The sequence below is a fragment of the Amyelois transitella genome, chromosome 22, assembly GCF_032362555.1.
Source record: "Amyelois transitella isolate CPQ chromosome 22, ilAmyTran1.1, whole genome shotgun sequence".
NCBI classification, from domain to species: Eukaryota; Metazoa; Arthropoda; class Insecta; order Lepidoptera; family Pyralidae; genus Amyelois; species Amyelois transitella.
Window position 1 is genome coordinate 568,838 of NC_083525.1, and position 24,284 is coordinate 593,121.

A 24,284-nucleotide genomic window follows, 5' to 3' on the forward strand; every position below is an offset into this window, starting at 1 on the left:
AATGAATGGTTATCTTTATCAAAGGTTTTATTGTACTACCTACACTAGCAAAGTTCTAGGCGTCATGTTCAGGTAAAGAGATATAGGTCGCGCGGTGATTTAAGAACGCTCGGCAAAAGTAGAAGGGGCATGCGCAGTGATCAATTTTTAGGTCTATTAGGTGCGACGAGGAGAGAGGGGGGGCGGGTGTGCGCCGGCGGCGACACGTATTGGTGGATTAGTCACTCTTTACTTCCCGCGTTGAGTTCGCGCGTCCCGTGTCTCTTGGGTACTGTTGCGCACAAATTGTTTTATCGTATTTGTACGCGACAACTTAAAATAATATATCAATTCTCAAACAGTACAAGTCGCCCCTACCCTATGTCCGTCCACGGTTGAATATAACTATGTCAAATTTCATCAAAATTGGTTCAGCCAGGTCAGGTTAAGTGTGAAAACTAAACATGCATACACACATACACATTTTCGCATTTATAATATACATAAGTAGGGATTATAAGTATTTATAAGGCACAAAATCCATGCTAACATTATAAGTATATTATAAGATATGGATATACATAGTTAAATAACCGAGTTAAAACATAGGCTACTTTTTTTTGGAAAATCACGCGGGCGAATTTGCGGGACAACAGCTAGTATTAAATAAATAAAAAAAACATTTCCCTTAGCATTTTTGAGCGCGAATGTACACATGCGCCGATTGCCCCCACTATTTTTTCCGAGCGTTCTTTAACCACCGCGCGACCTATAACAATGACAAAGAAATGTTACTTCCAACAACAAAAAAATATATTCCCTTTCAATATCAGGTACTATAACAACTCGTCGAGATAAACGCTCACTGACTAACTCGGGGTCTTCCTTTTATACACCTTACACTTTAGATAAGGTTTTTGTTTCGTATGTACCTTCTCTTAATATAATAGTTAAATGCTTGGGAACAGGTGACGGTTGGCAACAGCGTCTGTGGTCTAACAGATAAGTGACAGAGCGTGACGCATAAGGAGGCACAGGTTTGAATCCTGCACCGGCCATGTGCGAATGCGAATGCAATTTTTTCTGATTACTTTGGTCACCAAAGTACTTAGCAATCGATCTCCGCGCTGATTAAAAGCACACCCCCAAGGTTCTCCTCTCCTGACTAGTGAGAATTAAGTAAAAGAAAGAAAAGTTAGTTGGGTAAGTTACGTATAGTACAACAAGGTAAGGTAAAGGTACGAAAAAGAGTTGATCTCAGAGTCAGGAAAGATATACATAATTTGTACAGTGTGTACATAGAAATATCGAATTCGTATTGAAATAACTAGTTCTACATTCATTCATGTTTTTTAATGTAGACAATGTGTATTCGTCCATGATTTAGATTTAAGAGATCTATATTTGTACATTGACGTCCAATGAAAATGCTGCAGTGTAGTTTATTCCGCCGCTTCTTCTACACATGCGCTTTGGAAGCGGTAGTAGTTATAATTAGATTTAAGTGATGTGACGTCAATAAGTGATACCTTGTATCCAATTTTGAAAATAAATCTATTCTATTCTATTCTATTCTATGACTAAAGTATGCCTTCATGAGTCTCATAGTGCTAAAGCACTCGTTGAAAAATATAAATACTGTGCAAATAAAATCTAATTGGATTGAAACTGCACTTTTATTTGAAATGAAGTTCATACATCAGTTGAATTACAGTAACTGCTTAATATGAACCTTGTTTAGCATCGCAATTTTAAAATAAAATGGAACGGCAGGCAGGTCTATATCGGTTATTATGATAAATATAACAATAATAAAAAGAATGTCGCATTATATTTGGAGTTAATTAATTAATACAATACTTGTACAAAATATCAATAAGTACTATTTTTATAACTACATAATTCCAAACATATACTGAATTCCAGGTGAACTCATTAATTATCTTTTTATTTTTCTGTAAGTGGCCAGTTGCAACCTTTGTTAACAAAGTACCTAACCTGGACTTGAAATTCAAATAGTGACAGGTTGCGAGCTCATCGCCCACAAGAATAATCTCAAGTTTGTAAGCCTTTTCAAGTTTGTTACTGGGATCAACCCATTGAAAATTAACCTTTTTTCACACTCTCTCGGTGTCATCCAGTCAGTCTCATCTAAGGACTATAATTGTAAATATACTAACTAAAAGCCGTAAGTACTCACTTTAACAAAATTCATAACGAAAAATTTCAATGAAATTACTGTTTAGGCCATCAGTTTGTTGTGGTAACTAACTACTAACATTAACAACTTACATCATCTAATAGTCTATTAGAAATGACCGTGCGCGAGACAAGAAGATTTTATTATTACACTACAATTTGGTTAATCGTAGGTTAATTTCGATAGGCACCATGAGTCAAGTTTCGTCGTTAAAGTCTAGTGATGTATTTTAACGAGTTTGCAATTTTCGATTCTTTATAGAATCGATTAGCAAGAAACATTCGTCAGAAACCATGTTTTTATTTTTGTATCACTTTAACCTTATATGTAACACTATCATTTCGAATGTTTTATGGTTTACATACTCATTAAATACTTTAAGTAATAACATTAATTTATATACGTATATATAATATTTATATACGTACGTATCTTGATCAAATTAAGGACATCCTGGTAAAGAGTCAGGTCAAAAGTACCCTAAACCGAGCCGAAGCCGAGCTTGCATGAAGAGAGTTATGAATGTGGATGAAGCGAAGGAAGTATGCAGAGATCGTGGCAAGTGGAAAGAGGTAGTCTCTGCCTACCCCTCCGGGAAAGAGGCGTGATTTTATGTATTTATGTATGTATTAATTTAATTTATTTCTTTTACATTCAGTTTGGAGATCTCACAAAAAATTATCAAATATTATATTTGAATATATACGTAGGAAGAACAGAATTAATACGGCAGCATTAATTACCTACTAATTATCCGACTTTTTTAATATAAAAATCAATCTAATAACCATTTGTTAATCACTCTTAAATTACAACAAAAAATTATGATTGAATATATTAACAAATAATGCTACGTGACATTAGTATAAAATTGATAATCGATATTTATCATCGATTAATCGCTTAGTAGCCGCATCACTATCGTGTCGAATAATAAAAGCCGATAAGCTCTGACTGACAAGTTCGGCTCGTCTCGTATAAACGTCATTCTGCAATCAGCCGCACTCAGCGCAACACACCGTACGCTCAGTCTAGTCGAGAAGAATTCCGTGTTAGTACGTCCTAGTTCTGACGGTGAGTGTAAAAGTTTGCCCCGTGTTAAAATTTGTAAAATATTTACACTTCGCCTTCAACGTGTTAAAGGAGTGAAATAAGGTAAGAAAATCTGTTTTATTATTTAAGTAAAAATAAGCTCTTGTTGAACTTGTTTATTCCTACATCACATATTAATTTGGTAATGATTAAGCTCATTGTGAATTGTTACTTGTCTTTGCTTGTGCTCCCAAACTTTGATTTCCGTTCTCTTTACAATTTCAATTTGGATTTTCTTCATTTTGTGTTAAAAATTTTAGGCATTTCAAAGAATTTTTTAACTTCCTTATACAACTAGTTGAAACTGTGGCGAATTCCATCAAAATCAGTCCAGGAGTTTTTGAATTAATCGTTACTTTATTAACAAAATTACAATTCTTCTCGACTAATTTATTACTAAGTAGGAATAACCGCAGCTTCGAACGCGTTGAACTTAACTTTTACTTTGAACTTAAGTTTTCGAGAGGGTCGGCTTTGTCTACCCAGTAAAAGAAAAATATTAGATATATAAATGTTAGAAATAAGACTTTTCCGACTTATCATACAATCCTTACTCTGTTAGCTGTTTGTATATGATATTTGCCCCAGAAAATGCCACACAGATCTAAGTACTAATAAATTCTTAGCCCTGTGTTTTCATTCTCTGCCTAATAATTGCAACGGAAGCTCAATATTCTCAGCGGTTTGTATTTCAATTTAAAAATACAGAAGCCACTTTATAATAAACAGGGCCTCGGGAGTCTCATGTGGTGTAAGTGATACACGATCGTTATTTATTTCATCCTTAGTTTGAGGAAAGTCAGTCTGACACAGCCGGTGTTAAGGGTTTTTTTAACTTTGATTAGAAATAACTACAATTAAAAAGATACAATCGTGTATGGCTTGAATGTGGCAAAACTCACTAATTCGGTCACACATGTCCATTCTCAATATAGCTTCAGTGTCAATCCACAATAAAGTTATCTACATAACAATATTTTTTAAGGCTCTCTATGAGGCATTTCCTCGACACGGTCTTGATATGTGGACATAGACCATAATTATCTAGCGGAAAATACTAAAGAAATAATTATAATGGTACTAAATTTTTGTTACAGGAGTTGCCAGAGGTCTTCACCCGCAATCAAAGCCATACAACACGATGTCTCTAGAAACGTTGCCTCTTGAAATATTGGGCATCATAGTCAGGAAACTAGACACAAAGTCTGCATATAACTTGTATGAAGCGTGTCAACATGCGAGAGATGCGATCAGTGTCCCTGGAACGATAAAGGAATGCCAATTTTCACTAAACACTTTGGCTACAGCCCAGTCTTTACGATCCCACTTCTTCTTGGACATTGCAAGCAATTTGAAAGTCTTGAATCTGAGTGGTGTCCACGACCTGACAAAAACATCCCTCAAGCAAGCAGTGAGAAAGCTCAATAATTTGACTTCTCTCGATGTAAGCTACACAAATATAGTGTTACCAGATTATATTGATATTTATAAAATGTTGCCGGAATTGAAAAGCTTAGCAATCAATTATGACTTTGGGGACGAATGGAATCTTAGTGAAGAATTATTTAATGTTTACCAGGACTCATTCAAGAATCTGAAAAACATTCATTTTGTTGGTGCGCCATTTGATTTGTTGTCATTAGATCTCCCGTTGTGGCTGCTGGACAAGGCCGATATTGACTGTCTAACATTGACAATGATTCCTGAGGGAGCCTCCATACCCTATCAACAATTTAAGAAACATGATTTATCTGTTTTGGAAAGGATATCATGTCTGAAATTGTTTTTCATGCCACTCCTTAGCGACAATTTTAATGCAAGCACTATATCCAAACATTTTGACATTATTAATTACGAGGTGTTAGTATTACAAAGGCCAGTGCCTGACTTATTACTTGCTACTCCATTATTACAAACATGCATTGAAAAAAAAATCCAAAAAATGGTGTGTCCTTTGAAAAATTTGAAACCATTCTTTTGTGGAGATGTTGCCTTTATGTTCTGGAATAAAAAGAGCACTCGCTTCGATGATGAGTTTTTCTCGAGACTTACATCTGTGGTTAATGATTACATGCCTTACCGTTTTAATTCTGGTGTGCAACGGGAGCGACCATCAGTACCGTCCGTCCATAAATCCTATTTGGTTGAACAATATTTTCTAGACATCAAAAGTAATGAGATTTGTGAAATGCCATTGAATCAGAGAGGAAAAACAAATCGTCAAGCACTGCCGTGTTTTGTTTTAAATTACGACGAAGAATTCAAGAATGAAGAAAAAGACATAAATTTAGAAGTACACTTTAAATTGCCTTATCGTCAACCAGTGGCAGTAACTCTTAATAATTGTGACTTTGTGAAGAAATTGACACACTTGACTCTGTGCGGCAATGTTCTCTACACTCCACAGTTTTTTAAAGTATTGTTTGAGAATGCAAAATCTATGGAAACATTTGAGATAACCCATTTGCGCGGGAGCTTTTTGGTTTTGTCACTCCTAAAGTACATGCCTAAATGTAAATCATTGAAAAACTTTTTCTTGAACACTAAAATTTCACAATATGGCTCACTGTATAAAATTCTTAGTGATTGTATAAATTTAGAAAACATATATTTGGTAAATCCGGCTAAGGCTATAGTAGATTTTCCGAATCCCAAATATTTGTTTAGTAAGTGTGTAAATCTGTACAGCTTCACTTTACAGACAGACATGTTTGAGACAGAGAGGGAGAAGACATTAACGTTGTACGAACGCGTGAGATGTGAAGTCGGTAAACCAGCTCTTAACATTAGAATTTCGCAGTACACTGACTATAGCGAGAGTACATACAGTCTGTTTTCTTGTGTGTACAATGAGTTCAGATTAAAACCAAATAAGTTAATAAATGTTTAGTTTTTTCATGACATTCGTACATGTCTTAGTTGAATGTTAGTAGTCATTTTCTCTAGTTTAAGTCAAAGAATTTATATTGTATTTGTATTGTACATTTATAGTTAATTAACAATTAATTTTCAGTTAAGTTTCTGTTAAGCAATTATTAGCTTTCATGTTTTACATAATCACTTTAATTTATATTCTAGTTAATTTTACTTCTGAGTCACTATTTAATGCTTTTCTATGGTATTTTTACATATTAGTAATAAGTAAACATATATAATATTTGCAATGTTAGGATTAGTATTTACGACAAATAATTTACCGTCACACGGTCACCGTTATCGTGACAATAATATAATTAATTGTTCTTTATGAAGTTTTTTCTTTCCTATTTTCCCAATACATAATTTATGTATGTTGGATTTACTCAGTCTAAATATTTGGACTTATACAAACAATAAGTTTTATGTTGGACAGGAGACGAGTCCTAAACCTTGTTTGTAAGAAGCTCAGCACTTCATAAGAGAGCACTCCAAGGTTCCACATATGATTGGCACCAAAAGAATAGGACAACTTCATCGCTCTCCCATGGAAGTCGTAAAAGGCGACTGACAGGTGCTCTAACGGTGTTTGATAAACGGAGATACATTTTTGAGTACAAAAAATTGAGAAGCGCTTTGTAAAGTTATCTTATATCCACAAATTTAGAGACATTCTGTGCTTAAATCCCGGAAAAATATGTACGAGTATGTATGTTTCCGCGATCTATGAACTGTATGCAGGTCGGTCAAGCCGGTTTGGTCTTTTGATTAACGTTGCCAAGTCTCAGGCCATTGTTATAGGTAGTCCACATTATATTTCGAGATATGCAATATATTTTTATTTTCTTTTTCTTTATTTTTGGTTGATTGAAATACATCTCAATTGGGATAAGGCCGCCATTGTACATATTCTTCTAAATCCAATAATTTCTTATATTTAATTTTGTAAGCAATATAGAAGCAGAGCCATTATAAACCAGCATATCATCCGATTTATGGAAAAGACGTCTTGACAAAAGTTGTTCAACTTGATGGGCATTTTCTTTTGGCGCGAAAATAATTAAAGAGCTGGATCATGTGATGTAGAAGCCAAAGGGACCAGCTTCTCTGTAATATGTACTGAAATTTGAGTAAATATAATAACCTTAACCTTCATATTTCCAATGACACACACTCAGAAGTAAGTAAGGATATTCTTTACTTCCTAGATACGTTTTTCCATAAAATGTTTCATTTATCTTATGAATACACATCATTCGAGAATGTATATATTAGTTACCGTTAGGTATCCCTCTTTCTTGAATATTTTTCTAAGTGTTTCGTCTGATAATTGAATACTAAAATTTCACAATATGTCTCTCTGTATGATACTTTTGGTGATTTTTAAAAATTTAGAAAACATAATATTTGATCAATCCGTCTAAGGCTAAAGTATATTCGCCGAATCCCAAATATTTGTTTAGTAAGTGTGTAAATCTGCACAGCATTCGTTTCCAGATGTACATGCCCGAGAGACAGAGGGCGAAGGCATTAACGTTGTACGAACGCGTGAGAAGTGATGTCGGTAAACCAGCTCTTCGCATTAGAATTTTGCAGTACACAAGCTATTGCGACATTGAATACAGTCTGTTTTCTAGTGTGTACAATATGTATAGATTAAAACCTAATAAATAACTGTTCTCTGTTGTTTCTCTATCTGTTTAGTTTTTCCATGACATTAGTTCTTGTCTTAAGTTTATTTTAGTTATTTTAATGTAAGTTAAGTCAAAGTATATTTGTATTGTTTATAGTAAATAAACATTTCATGTTTAGTAAATTTTCTATTAAGCAATTATGTTTCATGTTGTTAACATATAATATAATAATTTAAAGTAGGTATATTGCAGTTTATTTTCTATTTGAGTCACTGTTTAATACTTTTTCTAAGGTATTTGTAAGTACATATGAATGTATTAGTAAAAAGTATTCTACACTATTATATCTCCACATAGTCATTGTTTAGTCTTTATATAATATGAAAATTTGATCATATAACAATTTATGCATTAAATCATATATAATATTAATGACCATAATTTATTGTTCTTTATTCCGTATTTATTTAATTGAACTTTATTGTTCAAAATACAAATGTATAGCACATTTGACAGACTTAATTGTAGGAGCATTATCTAGCAGTCAACCATTAGGTCTGCCAACTTTATGTGGGGTCTAACTAAATAAATAAGATATTTACTTATAATTACTTATACCTACGCAAAAAATGAAACCGACGAGCTTGCATGAAGAGAGTTATGAATGTGAACGAAGCGAAAGAAGTGTGCAGGGATCGTAGTAAGTGGAAAGATGTGGTCTCTTCCTACCCTTCCGGAAAAGAGACGTGATTTGTGTGTGTGCAAAATGTGAAATATAATAATTCTTTTCTATTTTCCTAACACATAATTCCGCTATGTTGGATCCCAAACGGAATCTAAAAATTAAGGACCTTTACTAAACAACAACCGTTATACAGGAGAGAAGTCCTAAACCTTGTTAGTAATAATCTCAGCTCTTTATAATAGAGCACACCATGTTTACACTTAACGGTTGGCACGAAATAAAAAAAGATTAGGACAACTTCATCTCTCTCCCATGGAAGTCCTATAAGGCAACTAACAGGTGTAAACGTCGATTTTTCGATTTTTGATAGGAAATATTTTTAAGACCTGTAGCGGGAGCGATGATTCGGCTCGACCGCCACCAAAGGGAAGATCTTCCGCAAGGCTAGGTGTTATGCCTGGGGAACCGCGCGACAGACGATGTTGTGTCGGAGGTTATATATATAGCTCCAATCCATGAAATCTTTGAAATCGCGATTTGGATTTTTCGCTGCTATTGGCTGAGCGCGTCACTTTCTTCGCGATGATTGACAGTTGTTGTTTGATTGGATGTTGTGACGAGTGGCGTAGAGATGTCGCCACAGACCTAACAATTTAAAGGGGTATTTATTGTAAGTGTACCTTTCCCTTTCATACCGAGAAAAAGAATGTAAATATGTATTATTCCACTGGTCTGGTAGCTTAGAGAAAGCATAGTATGTGTCAGCTGTTGTTCTTCCCACGATTGTAAAATGAAATGAAGCAATAGGCTTCTAAACCGGGAATACCTACTTCTTAATTCAGGACGATGGACTAGCAACCTATCACTATTTCAATCTCAAAATTCGAGTCTTTTCGAGACTGCTGGCTATGTCTTCCCGTAACAAATAAAATGCGATTATCTATACTTATATTATAAAGCTGAAGAGTTTCTTTGTTTGAACGCTTTATTAAAGGTTTTATTGTACTACCTACACTATCTAAGTTCAAGGCTTCATTTTCAGGTAAAATCAATAACAGTGACAAAATAAGTTGTATCTTTCAACAATAAAAAAATATATTCCCTCTCTTTCAATATCTGGTACTAAAACAACTCGTCAAGATAAACGTTCAATGAAATGATGTCATTATCTTTTATGCTTCATACAATACACCTAAGAAAAGGTTTTTGTTAAGTATGTACCTACTCTAAATGCACTTAGGTCACCAAAACACTCAGATGTGCTAAACTGTAAACTATGCGTGTAAAATCCTGACTTAACAATCGATCTCCGCGCTGAATAAAAGCCCACCCCGGGGTTCTCCTCTCCTGCCTGGTGAGAATTGAGCAAGAAGACAGTTAGTTGAGTAAGTAACTTCTATATGGATTAATGCTTAGAAAAATAATTATAAAAAAGATTTAAAACAAGCTTTTATTTAAGTGCCCTAAAAAGATCAAAATAAAGATTTTAATCACATTAACCACATTCATTTATGATAGAATCGAAATTATAATAAAAGCTTGGCGCAATAATTTAAATTTGTAATTGAAATTTTGTAATTAGGTAGGCACCTACTAAACTTATGAGCAATTCAAAATATTTGTAATTAAATAAAAGTGCTGTAAATGCTTAAAATGTGGAACTTTAACCTTGAAGTTACAGCGTGATGTTATATATTCTAAAGCCTTCCTCGATAAATGGTCTATACAACGCGAAACGAATTTTTCAATTTGAACCAGTAGTTCCTGAGATTAGCGCGTTCAAACAAACAAACTCTTCAGATTTATAATATTAGTATAGATTAACTAACTACTGATATTAACAACTTACATCATAAGTCTATTTCAAATGACCTACGCGAGACAAGAAGATTTTATTATTACACTTTAGTTTAGTTAATCTTATGTTAATTTCGATAGGCATCATGAGTCAAGTTTCGTCGTTAACGTCTAGTGATGTATATTCATTTTAGCGAGTTTGCAATTTTCGATTCTTTAAAGAATCGATTCGTCAGAAGCTGTTTTTATTTTTATATTATTTTAACCTTATATGTAACATTATCGTTTCGATTGTTTAATGGTTTACATACTCATTATACACATAAAATGCTTACGTTAATTTAATTATTTCTTACACATTCAGTTTGGAGATCGCACAAGAAATTATCAAATAATATATTTTGAATATATACGTAGGAACTTCAGGGTTAATAAGGCAATATTAATTACATATCAATCAAAAAACCCGATTTTTTAATACAAAATAAGTTTTATAATCATTTGTTTATCACTTTTAATTATAATTAAAAATATAATGATTGAATATATTAACAAATAACGCTACGTGAAATAGACATTTGTATAAAATCAATAATCGATATTTATCGTCAATTATTCGCATAGTAGCCACATCACTACCGTGTAGAATAATAAAAGCCGATAAGCTCTGGCTCTACAAGTTCGGCTCGTCTTGAATTTGTGTTATTCTGCAATCAGCCGGACTGAGCGCAACACTCGGTACGCTCAGTCTAGGCGAGATGAATTCTACGTCCGAGTTCTGACTCTGAGTGTAATTGTTTGTCCAGTGTTAAAATTTGTGAAATATTTACACTTCTCCTTCAACGTGTATAAGGAGTGAAATAAGGTAAGAATTTCTTCTTTTATTATTTGATTACAAAAAACATGCACTTTGTTTATTTTGTTCAGTAATTATTTAAGCCTAACATGGAAATTTTTTAATCCCAATAAACAACTAGTTAATTTTATCTGTGTGCCAAATTCTATCAAAATGAGTCCAGTATTTATTAAAAAATAATCCTTATTTTATAAACAAAAATACAAATCTCTGCGTGATATATGTATTTTTTTTTAATTAATAACTAAGTAAAAATAACCGTAGCTTTAAACGCGTTGAACTCAACTTTTATGATAGTTTTTGAGGTTGTAGGCTTTGTCTACCCCGTACAACAAAAAGTTTGGATATATATATGTTAGAAATAAGACTTTTCCGTCTTTTCATTCCAAGGGATTCTTGATTATTTGGTTTATAAGGCTAATCCTTACTCCTTAACTCTGTTAGCCGTTAGTATATGATATTTGCCCTAGAAAATACCACCCATATCTACTAATAAATTCTAAGCGCGGTGTTTTTTATTCTTAGCGTGGTGGTTCCTATTTCAAATTAAAAATACAGAAGTCACTTTATATTAAACAGTACCTCGGGAGTCTCATGTGGTGTAAGTGATATACGATCGTTATTTATTTCGTTCCCATAAGAGGAAAGTCAATCAGTCTCAGCCTGATGATAAGAGTTTTTTTTACTTTGATTAAAAATAACTACAACAAAAAAGATGACACAATCGTGTATGGCTTGAATATGGTGTCAAAACCAGAAACAGTAAGATTGGATTACAAAACTCATTCATTCGATCACACATGTCCATTACGATGCCCTCAATAGAACTTCAGTGTCAAACCGTAACAAAGTTATGTACATAAAAATATTTTCTAAAGCTCCATACGTGGCATTTCCCTGGCACGGCTTTGATACATATGTGGACATACATCATTATTATTATTATCTAGCGAAGTGCGAAGTAAGCTCAAGAAAGAATTATAAAGTTAATAAATTTTTGTTACAGGAGTTGCCAGAGGTCTTCACCCGCAATCAAATCCTTAATACATACAACACGATGTCTCTAGAAACGTTGCCTCTGGAAATATTGGGCATCATAGCGAGGAAACTAGACACAAAGTCTGCACATAACTTGTATAAAGCGTGTCAACATGCGAGACGTGCGATCAGTGTCCCTGGAACGATAAAAGAATGCCAATTTTCACTAAACACCTTAGCCACAGCCCAGTCTTTACGATCCAACTTCTTCTTGGACATTGCAAGCAGTTTGAAAGTCTTGAATCTGAGTGGTGTCCACGACCTGACGAAAACATCCCTCGAGCAAGCAGTGAGAGAGCTCAATAATTTGACCTCTCTCGATGTAAGCTACACAAATATAGTGTTGCCAGATTATATAGATATTTATAGAATGTTGCCAGCATTGAAAAGCTTAGCAATCAATTACGACTATGGGGAGATATTTACTTTTAGCGAAGAATTATTTAATGCTTTTCAAGATTCATTCAAGAATCTGAAAAACATTCACTTTGTTGGTACAGCGTTTGAAATATTGGCATTAGATGGTCCGTTGTGGCTGCTGAGCAAGGCTGATCTTGAATGTTTAACATTTACAATGATTTATAAGAGATCTTTCTTCCCGTGGGCACTATTTAAGAAACATGATTATTCTGTTTTGCAAAGGATATCTTGTCTGAAAATGTTTTTCATGCCAGCGCTCATACAAGACTATATTTATAAAAGCACTATATTTGAACATATTAACAGTATTAATAACGAAGTGTTAGTATTCCAAAGTCTAATGCCTCACATTCATATATTCGGTACACCGTTATTACAAACATTTATTCAAGGAAAATTCCAAACAGATGTTTTTCCATTACCAGATTTTACATCAATAAGTACTGGAAATGTTGCCTTCATGTTCTGGAATAAAAAGAGGACTTGCTTCGATGACAAATTCTTCTTGAGACTAACATCAATAGTTAATGATAACATGCCTTACCGTTTTAATTCTGGTGTGCAATGTGAGCGACCACCTGTACCGCCGATCTATAAATCATATTCAGTGGATCACTATTGCCACAATTACATTAAAAGTAATGAGGTTTCTGGAGCGCCATTAAATAAGAGGGTAAAATATAATCGCCAAGCACAGCCGTGCTTTGTTTTAAATTACGACGATGAATTCAAGAATGAAGAGAAAGACATCAATTTAGAAGTAAACTTTATATTGCCATTTGATAAACCAGTGCAAGTAACTATAAATAATTGTGATTTTGTGAAAAAATTGACAAACTTGAGTCTGTCTGGAAATGTTGTCTACACTCCACAGTTTTTTAGAGTATTGTTTGAGAATGCGACATCTTTGGAAACATTTGAGATAACCAATTTCTGCAGGAACTTTTTGGATTGGTCACTTCTAAAGTTCATGCCTAAATGTAAATCACTGAAAAACTTTTTCTTAAATACAAAAATTTCACAATATGGCTCTCTGTATGAAACTCTTAGTGATTGTGAAAATTTAGAAAACATATATTTGATAAATCCGTCTAGGGCTAAAATAGATTTGCCGAATCCCAAAAATTTGTTTAGTAAGTGTGTTAATCTGTACAGCTTCACTTTCCAGAAAGACATGCCTCAGAGACAGAGGGAGAAGGCATTAACGTTGTACGAAAGCGTGAGAAGTGATGTCGGTAAACCAGCTCTTAGCATTAGAATTTTGCAGTACACAAGATTTTGCGACAATCACTACAGTCGGGTGTCAAGTGTATATAATAAGTACAGATTAAAACCAATTTAATAAATAACTGTTTCTTTTTTCCGTTTAGTAATTTTTCCATGACATAGTGACATGAGTACTAGATTTAAGTTAACCCTAGAAAGATAATCTTATTTTGATGCGCGTAAAAGATAATCATGCGTCAAATTTACGCATATGAACGCAGAAGAAATGTATTCGTGCCATATTCGGTAGATCTCAAACGGAGAGTTGTGTTCCTTATTTGAAAAAATTATATTGATACTATCGTCGTTATTTTATATGTAAAAATTAATATCAATAATTTTAGACAAATTGTAGATACAAGACCACGAGCTACCCGCAACAAAGTACAAATACTTCCACAGATTAATTCAAACCTTGTGTCATACAGTCGAACAATATATGTGTTGGGGCCAAAGCCAAAACTATATAATTATCTACCCGACAGTATTAAAAATCAAAATATAAATCAATTCAAGGCAAGATTGCAAAAAAATTTAATTGAAAAATGTTATTAGGATCAGATGCCAGGATGGTAGCGTTGTGAAAGGAGAAGAATGTGTACTAAAGATATGGAAGGACTATTTTGAAAGTTTATTTGAAAAAAAGGAAGGAAATAAGAAAGATTTCTGCTATAGCGAAGAAAAAGAGAATGAGATGGAAGGCGAAATTGAAATGTTCGAAATCGTGGAAGCACTTAAGAGTATGAAAGCGGGAAAGGCTGCTGGGTGTGATAGAGTGTCGGTCGAGATGCTTAAAGCAGGAAAAGGCGTAGTAGCTAGTCAGTTGTACTGCCTTTTCAATTTGTGTTGGAGAAGCGGCCGAGTACCAAAAGATTGGTGTAAGGCTGTTATCGTGCCACTTTACAAAGGAAAAGGGTCACAGCTGGACTGCAAAAATTATCGTGGTATAAGCCTGCTTAGCGTCGTCGGCAAATTGTATGCTAAGGTATTGATTAATAGAGTCAGGAATGAAACTGATGACAAAATATGGGATGCTCAAGCGGGATTTCGAAAGGGAATGGGATGTACTGATCAGGTCTTTTCCTTGCGGTGCATAGCCGAAAAGTTTTTGGCCAAGAGTCAAAAAGTCTATTGCACATTCGTAGATCTGGAAAAGGCCTATGACAGAGTTGAGAGGAATGAATTGTGGTCAGCACTTTCTATGCATGGGGTGAGCAGTCTCTTAATACGAGCACTGAAATCCTTATATGAAGATTCGAGTGCTTGTGTCAGGATAAACGGAGCGCACACTGAGTGGTTTAAGATTGAGAAAGGCGTTAGGCAAGGATGTGTTGCGTCACCGTGGCTGTTCAACCTATTTATGGATAGCTGTTTGACAGATTTGAAAGAGTCTAAAAGTGGATTAAGGATGAATGAGTTACTCGTCAAATGTCTGCTCTATGCCGACGATCAGGTTATACTGGCGTCATCAGCGGAGGAGTTACAGGAGATGGTAAACTGTATGCATGAAGCTTTAAAAGAGAAAGGAATGAAAGTGAACGTAAGTAAAACTAAAACACTGGTTTTTGAAATGGAGAAAGAAATGACAGCATGTAATATTTTGATTGGAGGAGAAAAAGTGGAGCAAGTGAAAGAGTTTGTATATCTAGGATCAAAGTTTACATCAGATGGCAAGTATGATAGTGATATTGAAAGGAGAGTGAACGCGGGGAACATGGTGAATGGAGCTTTGCATGCCTTTATGAGCAGTCAGAAACTATCCAAAAAGGCTCGACTGGCTGTGCACAGGGGCGTGTTGGTCCCGACATTAATGTATGGGAGTGAAAGTTGGGTATGGCAAAAGAAGCATGAAAGCAGAATAAATGCAGTGGAAATGAGAGCGTTAAGGAGTATGATGGGTGTGAAATTGAGTGACAGGATAAGGAACAGCGTGATAAGGGAATGTTGTGATGTGAAAGAAGATGTAGTTACAGGAATAGAAAAGGGTATGTTAAGATGGTTCGGTCATGTGGAGAGGATGAATGAAAGCAGGTTGACTAAGCAGATATACAAGGAGAGTGTGGAGGGAAAGGTCGGAGTGGGAAGACCTAGACGAACGTATCTTGATCAAATTAAGGACGTTCTGGTAAAGGGTCAGGTCAAAAGTACCCGAAACCGCCGAGCTTGTATGAAGAGAGTTATGAATGTGGACGAAGCGAAAGAAGTATGCAGAGATCGTGGCAAGTGGAAAGAGGTAGTCTCTGCCTACCCCTCCGGGAAAGAGGCGTGATTTTATGTATGTATGTATGTATGTATTAGATATTCATTAGAGGAATTTTTAATTGATAAAATTATGTAATAAATGAAGCTATGATTTTTTATTTTTATGACATAGTAAGTATTTCATTGACTGTATCATATTTTTTTGACATTTGATCAATTTACTTATAATTTTTTTTTCTCAATTTTATAATTTTTTAAATTAATATTCTAATTTGACAAATTTATTATTATTATTATTTAAAATTGAAATATTGACAAAATGATCATAATTAGACAGAGCCTTTATAAGCTGCTTATTTAAATATAGATATGTATATAATTCCGACGCCTTAAGAGGTAGAATATGTGTTCACAGAAACTGTACCTAAATACTTACGACCTATATTGTAAACGTATTCAATGAAAAAATAATTATGATTATGATTAAATTTTCTGTTGTGCGTAATAATTTTAAGTAGTTATATTGCAGTTAATTTTCTATTTGAGTCAGTACTTAATACTTTTACTATGGTATTTGTAAATATTATTGATAAGTATTATATTGTACTGTATCTTCACTAAGTCATTAATTGGTCTCTGTATTATATGTAAATTTGTAAATAACATTTTAAGCATTTAATCATTAAACAAAGTTTGTAACATTAGGACTATTATTTTTGATATGTTAGTTACCGTGACACGGTTACCGAAATCATAAATGAAAATAAAAAATTATTTTAAGTACTTTTTTTATATAGATATCCTAATATATCCCCGATCTAAATTAGAGAATCTTCACAAAAACATGTGTGATACAGGAGAGAAGTTCTAAATATTTCAATCAGAATCTCAGCACTTTAAAATAGACCACTCCGTCTCTTACACATGAAAGTCGTAAAAGGCGACTAACAAGTGCTCTTACGCTTGACGGGAGATTGAAATTATTTTTGAAAAAAACGCGAGAAAAACTTACATTAAGTACTGAGATGAACATAAGTATACCTTACACTTTCCAGCCAAGAAAATACTGCTTTAGGCTGGTTAACGTCCATGAGCCAAGCCGCTAGTAACAGCTAGTTAATAAAAAAGACATGTCCATAAATAACTTAATGTATGCAATTCAAATTTAAAATTAAAAATTTTTATTCATTATTATAGGATACTATATATCGCTTAATAATTGTCAAAACGTATGGTTTAACAACATTGGTTGACGTCAAATAAATTACTTAAAAACTATGTTTACTGCCGCTTCCAAGGCGTCAGTGCAGAAGAAGCGGTAACAAACAATGTAGTTGAACATTGTAGGGCAACGCAAATTCAAATGATGGTCTGGTAGCAAAGAAGTCATAGTGCATTTCAGCAGCTTCCCGTGCAGGTTGTAAATTCAATCAAGGGAAAGGCTTATACACTTCTTTTAGGCGGTGAGCTAGCATTTTTTTACTGTACAAATCTCAGTTCCATCATTATGGCGTAATAATAAGCTGAATGTGTGACTTCGTGTCTATCTTGTACATACATATGGTCACGTCTATATCCATTGCGGGGTTGACAGAGCCAACAGTCTTGAAAAGACTGAATGGCCACGTTCAGCTATTTGGCTTAATGATAGAATTGAGATTCAAATAGTGACAGGTTGCTAGCCCATCGCCTAAAAAGAATCCCAAGTTTGTACGCCTATCCCTTAATCGCCTTTTACGACATCCATGGGAAAGAGATGGAGTGGTCCTATTCTTTTTTGTATTGGTGCCGGGAACCACGCAGCACTTTTCTTATCTTATCCATAACGAATAACAATTATTAGAACAAAACCATCCCATAGAATTTCCCAAAACACATTTCCTGTAAAGGTATTTATAGTAATACCTGTTGCATAGTTACATGCATCTGCTTCAGATAAAATAAATAGGTACCTACGAGTTTTTTTTTTTTTGCAAAATAATTGTATTTTACGTTAACAATAAAAATTTGGCCCTTTATGTACCTGTAGGTACTTACTATAATAAATTCTTCGAGATAAACGTTAACTGAAAAGACGCCATTAGCTTGTGAGTAACCTCAAAGGTTTTATGCTGTAAGTTTAATAAAATTCGTACATTTTTTTGCGATATTTAAAAAAACTTAAAAACGTCTAGTGATGTGCCGAGTCTTCAATTTACGATTCCTTATTGAGACGGATTTAAAGTCGAGACAGAAAGTAAAAATGTATATAAATTCAAATTCAAAATTTTTATTCATTTTTATGGGAACCTTTATATCACTTATATTTTCATGTCTTTTCACAACATTCGTTGACGTCAAATAAATAACTTAAGTTTACTGCCGCTTCCAAAGCGTCAGTGCAAAAGAAGCGGTAACAAACTGCACTGCAGCATTTTCGTCAACAAAGTCAACTTCACAACGATCTAGACTTAGAATAGAATTTATTATTTTTACATATCACTGTAAATTCATATCACACGATCGTTTTCACATTTTCATTCTTTAAATATTCACTTTTACACTTAAAAAAACTTACTTATTTGTGTTACAACTAACTCTACTACTGAGAATTAATAACAAAGAAGATAGTTATTACCTATAGATATATGCCCGGATATCTTTTATTTTAAAATATATTAAAAAAAACGCTGCATCAAAGGCCGAACGCAACGCGAATAAAATCGATAATCGATATTTATCATTGACGAATTGCTTAGTAGCCGCATCACTATCGTGTACCATAATAAAAGCCGATAAGCTATGGCTCGAGAAGTTCGCCTCTTTTTGAATTTGTACCACTCTGCTGTCAGTCGGACTCGGCGCAACGTTCGGCACGCTCAGTCGAATTTAGAAGAATTACGCGTTAATACGTCTCAGTTCAAATACTCCGCATAATTGATCGTCCAGTGTTACAATTTGTGAAATATTAATACTTCGCCTTCTACGTGTTCAAAGAGTGAAATAAGGTAAGAATTTCTTTATTTAATATTTTAGTAATGTTGAACTTGTTTATTCTTATAAAGATTCGAAGATCTTAACATACATTTATCCTGACTGTGTTAGCTGTTATTATATTATATTTGCCCGAGAAAATAACACATACATCTCGAATTAAATTCTAAGCGTGGTGTTTTTTTTCTTTGCCTGAAAAATTCCACGCATGCTCAATATTCTTAGCGTGACGGTTAATATTTCAATTTATAAATACAGAAGTCACTTTACAATTTACAGAGCCATATGTGTCACCTGTGGTGAAGGGGATATATGATCATAATTTAGTTCATTCTCAGTTTGGGAGAAGTCAGTCTAGTGTTAAGAGATTTCTTAATTCTTTAATTAATCTTTGATTAAAAATAACAACAACAAAAAAGATTATACAATCGTGTATGGCTTGAATGTGGCTTCGAAATCAGAAAAAATAAGATTGCATTAAAAACCCATTGATTCGATCACACATGTCCGTTTCGATGCCCTCAACAGAGCTTCAGTGTCAATCCGTAACAAAGTTATGTACATAACAATATTTTTAAGGCACCATATGGGGCGTTTCCCTGGCACAGCCTTAATATGTGGACATAGACCATAACTATCCAGCGAAGTGTGAAGTAAACTAAAGAAAGAATTATAATGTCAGTAAATTTTGCGTTACAGGAGATGCCAGAAATCGTCGCCTGAAATCAAAGCCTGAATACATACAACACGATGTCTCTAGTAGCGATGCCTACTGAAATATTGGGCATCATAGTCAGGAAACTAGACACAAAGTCTGCACATAACTTGTATGAAGCGTGTCAACATGTGAGAGATGCCATCAGTGCTATAAGGAGTTCGATAAAGAAATGCCAATTTTCACTAAACACCTTAGCTACAGCCCAGTCTTTACAATCCCACTTCTTCTTGGACATTGCAAGCAATTTGAAAGTCTTGAATCTGAGTGGTGTCCACGACCTGACAAAAACATCTCTCGAGCAAGCGGTGAGAAGGCTCAATAAATTGACCTCTCTCGATGTAAGCTACACAAATATAGTGTTGCCAGATTATATTGATATTTATAAAATGTTGCCGGAATTGAAAAGCTTAACAATCAATTACAACTATGGGAAGAAATACTATTTTAACAAAGAATTATGTAATGCATTTCAAGACTCATTCAAGAATCTAAAAAACATTCACTTTGTTGGTTCATCAATTGTGTTGCTGGCATTAGATGTCCCGTTGTGGCTGCTGAGCAAGGCTGATCTTGACTGTTTAACATTCACAATGATTTCTAAGGCAACCTTCTTCGTGTCGGAACAATTTGAGAAACATGATTATTCTGCTTTGGAAAGAATATCGTGTCTGAAAATGTTTTTCATGCCAGTACTCCATCACGACTTTATTTATGAAAGAACTATAATAGAACATTTTGACATTATTAATTACGAGGTGTTAGTATTCCAAAGTCAAATGGCTCGCTCATTACTTGGTACTCCGTTATTACGAACATTTATTCAAAAAAAATTCCAAATAGATGTGTTTCCTTTGGCTAATTTGAAATCAATGCGTTATGGAGATGTTGCCTATATGTTCTGGAATAAAAAGACCACTCGCTTCGATGATGAGTTTTTCTCGAGACTAACATCAATAGTTAATGATAACATGCCTTACCGTTTTAATTCTGGTGTGCAATGTGAGCGACCACCTGTACCGCCGATCTATAAATCATATTTGGTTGATCAATACTGCCACAATTTCATCAAAAATAATGAGGTTTATGAAGCGCGATTTAATCAGGGGGTAAAAAATAATTTTCAAGCACAGCCGTATTTCGTTTTAAATTACGACGAAGAATTCAAGAATGAAGAGAAAGGTATCAATTTAGCAGTATACTTTAAATTCCCTTTGAATAAACCAGTTACAGTTACTATTAATAAATACGATTTTGTGAAGAAATTGACACACTTGACTCTCTATGGCAATGTTTTGTATACTGCAGAGTTTTTTAGAGTATTGTTTAAGAATGCGAAATCTTTGGAAACATTAGAGTTGATTACCCATTTGCGCGGGAACATTTTAGAATTATCACTCCTAGAGCTCATGCCTAAATGTAAATCATTAAAAAACTTTTTACTGAATACTAAAAATTCAAAATATGGCTCTCTGTATGATACTCTCAGTGAATGTAAAAATTTAGAAAACATACATTTGGCAAATCCATGTAAGGCTGAAGTAGATTTGCCGAATCCTAAATATTTGTTTAGTGAGTGTGTAAATCTGTACAGCTTCAGTTTTCAGATGGACATGCCTGACATACAGAGGGAGAAGACATTAACGTTGTACGAACGCGTGAAAAGTGACATCGGTAACCCAGCTCTTGGTATAAGAATTTTGAAGTACACAGACTATTGCGACAATGAACACAGTCCTTTTTCTAATGTGTACAATATGTACAGATTAAAACCAAATTAATTAATAACTGTTTGCTCTGTCTTTTGAGTTTTTCCATGACATTCGTAGGTAGGTACTTGTTTTAAGTTTATTGTAGTTATTTTTCTGTAAGTTAAGTCAAAGTTTTTTCACTGTATTAATATTGTACATTTATAGTAAATTTAAAATCCATTTTTAGTAAATTTTCTGTTAAATTTTCTATTTGAGTCACTGTTTAATAAAATATATTTATATAATTTGTACATATTAGCTGTAATAGGTAATGTATAATATTGTTTCTCCACTAAGTCTCTTTGGTTTTTGTATAATTAGAAAATTTGTACATAACATTTTATGCATTTTATCATAATAATATATAATATGTGTAAGCAAGAAATGACATGACACGACATGTGTATTAGTATTAAGTTTATTGTTGTTATTTTGCTGTAAGTCAAATTATTATCATTGTATTTATTTTGTATGTGATTGTACATTAATAGTTAATTAATTCATTCATTTTCAATAAATTTTCTGTAAAGCAACTTTGTTTCGTGTTGTACATAATAACTCTAAGTAGGTTTATTGCAGTTAATTTTTCCTTTTGAGTCACAGTTCAATATTTTTCTATGATATTTGCTTGCACATATTAGTAAGTCATTATTTTTTTACAATATGAAAATTTAACGTTTTAGGCGTTTAATCATATATAATTTTTGTATTATTAGGACTAGTATTTACTGTGACACGATCACTCTAATCATTAATGACAATAATATAATTTATTGTTCTTTATTTAGGCTTTTCTTTAATTTATTTATTTAAACTTTATTGTACAAAATAAAAATGTATAGAAAAATTGGCGGTCTAATTGTAGAAGCATTCATTATCTTTCAGTCAACCATTGGGTCTCATAAAGAACTTTATGTGGGGTCTAACTAATTAAATATATTTATACCTACACAAAAATGAAATATAACAATGATTTTCTATTTTCCTAACACATAATTCCTCTATGTTGTATAAAAAAAAACATGGAAATGAATACAATAAAATCTTTATTAAAGGTTTTATTGTACTAGTGATACTTAGATAGTGTAGGTAGTACAATAAAACCTTTGATAAAGATTTTATTGTACTACCTACACTATCTAAGTTCAAGGCGTCATGTTCAGGTAAAATCAATAACAGTGACAAAAATAAGTTGTAACTTTCAACAATACAAAAAAAAATAATCCTTTTCAATATCTGGTACTAAAACAACTCGTCGAGATAAACGTTCACAGAAATGATGTCATAAGCTTTTATACTCTATACACCTTAGAAAAGGTATTTGTTAAGTATGTACCTACTCTTAATAGTTAAATGCTTGGAAACACTTTAGTCACCAAAATACTCAGATGTGCTAAACTGTAAACTATGCGTGTAAAATCCTGACTTAACAATCGATCTCCGCGCTGAATAAAAGCCCACCCCGGGGTTCTCCTCTCCTGCCTGGTGAAAATTAAGTAAGAAGAAAGGAAAGTTAGTTGAGTTAGTTAAGTCCATATGGATTAATGTTTAGAAAAGGGTTGATCTCAGAGTCAGAAAGAGAAGAAAGTTAAAGTATGCATTCATGAGTCTCATGGCGCTAAAGCACTCGTTGATAGATGAATAGGTACTGTGCAAATGAACTCTGAATGAATTCAAACTGCACTATTATTCACTGCAAAACCAATAATAAATTAATTTATTAAACCTAATACTTTTACAAAGTATCTATTTTTATAACTAAGTAAGTCCAAGAATATACAGAAGAAATGTGCCATGTGTATTAGTATTAAGTTTATTGTTGTTATTTTGCTGTAAGTCAAATTATTATCATTGTATTTATTTTGTATGTGATTGCACATTAATAGTTAATTAATTCATTCATTTTCAATACATTTTGTGTAAAGCAACTTTGTTTCGTGTTGTACATAATAACTCTAAGTAGGTTTATTATTGCAGTTAATTTTTCCTTTTGAGTTACAGTTCAATATTTTTCTATGATATTTGCACATATTAGTAAGTCATTATTTCTTTACAATATGAAAATTTAACGTTTTAGGCGTTTAATCATATATAATTTTTGTATTTTTAGGACTAGTATTTACGATATATACGTTACTGTGACACGATCACCCTAATCATTAATGACAATAATATAATTTATTGTTCTTTATTTAGGCTTTTCTTTAATTTATTTATTTAAACTTTATTGTACAAAATAAAAATGTATAGAAAAATTGGCGGACTAATTGTAGAAGCATTCATTATCTTTCAGTCAACCATTGGGTCTCATAAAGAACTTTATGTGGGGTCTAACTAATTAAATATATTTATACCTACACAAAAATGAAATATAATAATGATTTTCTATTTTCCTAACACATAATTCCTCTATGTTGTATAAAAAAAAACATGGAAATGAATACAATAAAATCTTTATTAAAGGTTTTATTGTACTAGTGATACTTAGATAGTGTAGGTAGTACAATAAAACCTTTGATAAAGATTTTATTGTACTACCTACACTATCTAAGTTCAAGGCGTCATGTTCAGGTAAAATCAATAACAGTGACAAAAATAAGTTGTAACTTTCAACAATACAAAAAAAAATAATCCTTTTCAATATCTGGTACTAAAACAACTCGTCGAGATAAACGTTCACAGAAATGATGTCATAAGCTTTTATACTCTATACACCTTAGAAAAGGTATTTGTTAAGTATGTACCTACTCTTAATAGTTA

At 33.2% G+C, this 24,284-nt stretch overlaps 1 protein-coding gene across 1 annotated transcript; it reads left to right on the forward strand.

Moving 5' to 3' along the window:
* Positions 1–3,265: 3,265 nt before the first annotated feature.
* LOC106140676 (uncharacterized) lies at positions 3,266–6,161 on the forward strand. Its single transcript, XM_060950824.1, has 2 exons — positions 3,266–3,334; positions 4,369–6,161. The coding sequence occupies exon 2, from the start codon at positions 4,413–4,415 to the stop codon at positions 6,159–6,161; it is 1,749 nt and encodes a 582-aa protein (XP_060806807.1). The 5' UTR covers positions 3,266–3,334; positions 4,369–4,412.
* Positions 6,162–24,284: the final 18,123 nt, after the last annotated feature.

Bases quoted from the DNA above. Each gene is read 5' to 3' on its own strand.
- LOC106140676 (XM_060950824.1), top strand. From the start codon at position 4,413: ATGTCTCTAGAAACGTTGCCTCTTGAAATATTGGGCATCATAGTCAGG.